Genomic DNA, 5701 nt, shown 5'->3' with positions numbered 1-5701 from the left:
TGTGTGTGTGTGTGTGTGTGTGTGTGTGTGTGTGTGTGTGTGTGTGTGTGTCTGTGCATACCAATGTATAGAAAATTTTTTATATAGGAAACAAAGCTTTAATTCCTATTTCATTAACTTTTTTATTTATGTTACAAGCTATCAATAAGGTAACAATATGGCTCATATATATTATAATTCTTTTCAAAGTATGGTCAACAGAAGTTACAAAGTTATGAGGTTGGCCCACTAAATTAACAATCAACAAAAACTACAACTGTACAAAACAATTCTGCAGTTTTATTTCTGAAAAGTGTACAAAACATAAGATGAACCTGATATTTTTACCGTACTGATTTCAAGTGAAGGTGGATGATAAAAACATCAAATGTCATTATGTACTCTGTATTTATAAAGCTGTCTGATCCACTTAAACATAGTTTTCTAACCACTCCAGATTATTAACTACAAGAGACAATACCCACAATTTTTTTTTAGTTATTCAATAACTTACATTTTACTCTCTGGATCTAATTGTATAGGTAAATGATTGATGTGATGGCAACCTTATGGACTAGCAGGTGTGAAAAGCAAGAAAGCAATCTGGGTTTCTGATTTCCAGAATATGAAATTATAATCATAGAGATCCAATATTAATTTATTATAACTTACTATAGCATGTACATCATTACACAAATGAGCTTTAGTAGTCACATTTTCATTACTTTCACTTCATCCAAGTTGATTTTGTTCATTAAAATTCACTAGAAAAGGAGACAATAAACATATGTGATGCATCTCTGCACAATAATTCACCATTTACTAGGTTATTATAAGTGACAATACTAAAAATAAAGATAGGATACATCACATTCATGATCTTCTATTCCTACTAATGAGGACTTAATTGAAAACATAACATCAGACAAAAACCTTGATACAAGTGGTATTCTATTCCAAGATTATTAATGATTTTTAATAAAAAATAAAACAGAAAATGAACTCCATTTATGAGATGTCAACAATAAAATACGGTCAGTAAATGTCAAGACATACTGGGAAAAATCTGTTAAACTTTGCTTCTGAATACCAATTATTTAAGCATTATTTTAACCTTTGGACACCTGTGTGTTCTTATACAACTATAGAAAGTCAAATAGAATTTTAGATGAAGAAAGGGTTCACAGATTTCTATTAAAAAGGTAAAGAAAAGATATAACAAGTACCTGCATAATGCCATGCCATCTTTCAAACAATCACAAAAATCCACAAAGTCTTCAAAGCCCCTCTCTGGGTTGGGAGGATTAAGCTCCAGGTCTGTCACTTTTTCAATCCATTCTAATACTTGAAGAGCCTTATCCATATCAAATTTGGCCCTACTCTTTAAGTAATAACCCAAAAAAGAACTCAGTTAAACAGAGTACACATACATTTACATCACACCAATAATTTTATTTTTTTTGCAATGTGCCTTTTATTTATATCCATACCATAAAATCTCTTAACATATGTTTTGGTTATTTAAGACACTCACAATAACACAAGTTTGCATGTATGTTGTTAAGAGCAAATCTACACATTAGGACTATCTGTGCTGTGCCAACCACAAGTATTAAAACCAGATTTTTAGTTTTATAAGCCCTTAGAATTACCAGTGGGCCAATACAATAAGTTACAATAAGTTTTGCAGAGTGGGCAAAATAATGCACTTTCATCACTTTATAAGCATTGTGGCTAACCAAGATTTAATGAAAATGGTACTGATCTTGAGTAGTGGCAAGTCACTGGTGTATCATGGTTTAAAATGTTAGTATAAATTCTCTAAGTTTCATAAAAGCCAAAACATTTTGTTGTACTTAAATGCTACCATACGTATTACTTTTTTTAGAAAGCTTTTATACAAACTCTTGATTTTGAAAGAGGCGAGTTCTAAAAATGACTGGCATTTTTAAAGCTATAGTTTAATTATTGGCAACAGTACAATGTTCTTTATAACTAAGGTACAATTACCATTCACATACATTATTTAAGGCAGCTAAGTTAAAACTCATACTGATATTCACTTTTGTTTCTGAACCTACGATAAAAATAATTATCAAACACTAATATAATTCAGTATTACTATTATGGTAATTTTTTAAATTTTAAATATTATTGAAAGAAAAACAATTTTAATATTACCTTTAATTTCCAAATATCAAACTATTAATATATTAGTAACAGTATGGATGTTGCAACATCTTTGGTATTTAAATGAATATCCATGTTATAAAAAGTGTTCTACAGTATTTTTAAAGCACAATGTCCAATGGAAGAAAAAATAACAATATTAACTAGATTAACTAGTTTTCAAAACAATATAAAAGCAAAAATCAAATAATATTTTATTATTTACTAATTAAAAACAAAGAATGAAGTCAACTATAAAGATTAATTTTCCTGTTTCACAGTTTATCAAACTATTTTGTATAATGGATTACTAACAACACTGTAAATAAACAATTCCTTATCCTTACTGTAATTAGTTAGTAAAGAGAGAGAGTTGACATAAGACAGCATTTAAATCATAAATTTACATTTGAACATCAAATGTAGTAGCTTGTTATAAATATGCAAGTGATAAAGCAACAAAATCAATTACACTTCAAGTGCAATTAAGGATGGAAAATTGAATCATTTGACTCCAACATGCTAGGCTTTTAACATGTCATATATCTTTTTTTTTTTTACAAAAACTTAACTGAAAACACTCAATTCAGTTCAGTCAGCAGATGAGATATAACATCTAAACTTAAAGGTGCATTGAGCTTTAACGATTACAAACACATTAGTTAATAATGCTTTAAAAATTGATAAATCTGGCTGTAGCATAACTCCTGTTCTTGTAGTTCATGTATCTTAAAAAGATTAAATTCTGAAAGTTCCAATCTAATTCTTTAGAAAGGTGATTCTATTAACTAAGACTTGTACACAATGTTGTAAAAAAATATAAATAAAATTATGACACTTAAATTCTATTTCTAAATCATGTCTTTACCACAAACAAAGGTTCTCTCAGCTTGCTTAATCCACAAATACAGCAAATTTTTCATCTTAATATCTTTGATAAATTTTGGGCGATTGAAAAACTGTACTCATGTACTATTTATACCAATAACATGTGATAATAAGTCAGAAAGTACATGCAAACTAATATCATTCTTTAATCATAAACTGGTCAAGAAATCATTTGAAAAATTTATGAGATTTTACCAAAAAAGTCTTTCCCTAAGAATTTTAATTATCAGAGAGCAAAACTACATAATTTTGAATGCATACTTTTTTATGATTAATTAACTATATATTAATTATCGTATTTTTAAAATTGTCTCAATTGCTAGCTTTCAACACCTTAGAAAACCTGAAACACACACATACATACATAAAAGGGGAGAATATCTTAATAACAATGGAGCCAATTATGATTTTTAGCATCCTCAGGTAGGCAGCCAATGCCTTGTTCCTATGAATGACACATTCCTGGCCACCAATATGCATTTTTTTCAGCTCTACTCAGAACATGCATGTATATATTTTATAAAACATTTCCTGAAACATTATAGCAACGTGATGAGAAATACGACTATTATTACTTTACATCAAAAATTATTATGGAAATAATAACAATTTTGGTAATCATAACAACAAATACAATATAGTAATCCAGAAAGATAAGCATTTTGAAGAAAGTTGCACATTCAATCTAATAGTTAAAAATTTTAAATACAGCTAAATATTTACAAGTTATGGAAAACTATAAATTCGTTTCGAAATTGTAAGTATAGCTTTTACAAACTCTGTAAATTCACCTGGCTAGACTTTTGTAAAATAACCTAATTTTTGTGCAGGTTTATCTGGAATTACTTAGAGACAAAATACAGCAATTCAAAATTCCAAATTTGATTTATGGTTCCTACTATGATATTGTGTAAAATTCGAGTTGGATTATGTCAATTTGAGAACCTATTGATATACATGTAACTTGCACAAGTGAAACAGAAGCGCCCACGAGGTAACTATAATCTAAAACTCGAAATCTTGCAGAACACACACTCGTAGTAGTAAGTTGGATCGACAGTATAACTATAAGTTTTCGTTAGAAGTTGTAAAACACAATAAACTTGTCTTAATACATTAAAGTCTCACAAATAAAGACCACGTGAACTTACCTTCAACATGCACTCTCGAGAAAGACCATAAGCAGGTCCCTGATATGCCATAATGAAAGTTAGTATTGAAAACTGAGAAGGAAGAAAATAAATAATTCAAACTAACTACTCGTAACCTACACTCTACTAAGCAATAGTGTATGACATACAAAGTATACAGACTTCACACGCTGCCAGTGGGTAGAAGTCAGTGTATGACGTCATTGAAAGATTCAACCAATTCGGGCGTAAGGAATGGCCGCTCACCTCACGAACAGAATACAATAGATACCAACGTTTTTATTACACAACAGATGTAAATTAAAATGTAATTATATCTACTTACAGTCATTAACACCACATAAGTTTCTATAAAAACACGTTAAATAATGCAAGTTACACAATAATCTCAAAGCTAACGATAATGTTAACATTTATCATGTTCCCAGTTTTCCATATATTTACGTTCTGTGATTTATCTCGTTGTTTTTTTCACCCAGTTTTCAACAATTCCAAATCTGTAAAGGAAATGCTATTAGTTTTTTGTTTTTACTTTACTTGTTTTTCTCATTCCAGTGTGATTGAAAATGATCCAGACACCATGAATCCTGAGAATGTATCTCCGAATTACCAAATTCATTCACGTACTCTTAAAAGTTTTTAAAAAGCTGTCAAAAGGTTTTAAACATTTTTAATATTTGATTAGAACAAACAGCATAGTTAAAATCTAACAAAACATTTTATTTGTTGGTCACCCGAATAAATTTTGTTAATAAGTTAAAATATTATTGTTATTATTTATTATCGAAGACAAACAAAAACATCTTTGATATGACAAAAGATCAAGCAGTTTAAAAAACTGATATTGCCAAATAAATTTCATGTTTGCATGTTTGGAAGAATATCACGAAGAACAGTTTGAGATATGAAAATATTAATATTTTTGTAGGGTGTATGCTATGTTGTTTTTTAATTTAGGTATTTTTGGGGGGGGGGGTAAAGGGAGTTTGTTTGTTTTACGTCATGTAATGAATGCATGTAATGAATGCGTGGCTTAATGAATATACCTTTTTTGAAAGTATGGGAAAAGATTTGAACAATATAAACGCAAGTTAGATTCGAATTACTTGTGAGACTGTTACGGTGGGTGAACCGGATAAGCAAGTGATTTGTTACTGACAGGCAATTTATCGCTTAGTTCAGTTTTGTCAACATTGATTTTGTGCTACCTAGAAGAAACAGAAATACAGGAGAAGTAACAAGTAAATAAAACCGTTGTGGACTTAGGCCTTGCAGTGAACGTTCTTTAAGCTAACTTCTAGAACTTCAAGGAATAAAATACTATTGTTATGATTAAATGGATTGAACTTTACTTTTTATTTTCGCCAAATAATCAAAAAGAACTTGCCCAATGACCGAATTCCTTGAAACATTTGTGTCAGAAGTGTGATTATTTTCCTAAAAATACAATCTAGACTGAACTTCAATATTGTTCTAATCTATACTTTTTAACGTTGTAATTTGTTAATTGAAGG

The 5701-nt window shown here is 29.4% G+C and overlaps 1 protein-coding gene across 1 annotated transcript in view; it reads right to left on the bottom strand.

Annotated features, from left to right (window-relative positions):
• Positions 1-4297, bottom strand: part of LOC106463270 (myophilin-like) — an 11399-nt gene extending 7102 nt beyond the window's left edge. The window contains exons 1-2 of the mRNA XM_013923285.2: positions 4188-4297; positions 1206-1360 (exon numbers count right to left, since the gene is read on the bottom strand). Of these exons, the coding sequence (XP_013778739.1) occupies positions 1206-1360; positions 4188-4238 (206 nt within the window). The 5' untranslated portion in view covers positions 4239-4297. The remainder of the gene's footprint in view (positions 1-1205; positions 1361-4187) is intronic.
• Between the last annotated feature and the right edge of the window lie 1404 nt (positions 4298-5701).

This window comes from Limulus polyphemus, unplaced genomic scaffold (assembly GCF_000517525.1).
Source record: "Limulus polyphemus unplaced genomic scaffold, Limulus_polyphemus-2.1.2 Scaffold1363, whole genome shotgun sequence".
NCBI classification, from domain to species: domain Eukaryota; kingdom Metazoa; phylum Arthropoda; class Merostomata; order Xiphosura; family Limulidae; genus Limulus; species Limulus polyphemus.
Note: the sequence above shows the minus strand (reverse complement) of the source record. Positions and strands in the feature narration are given on the sequence as shown.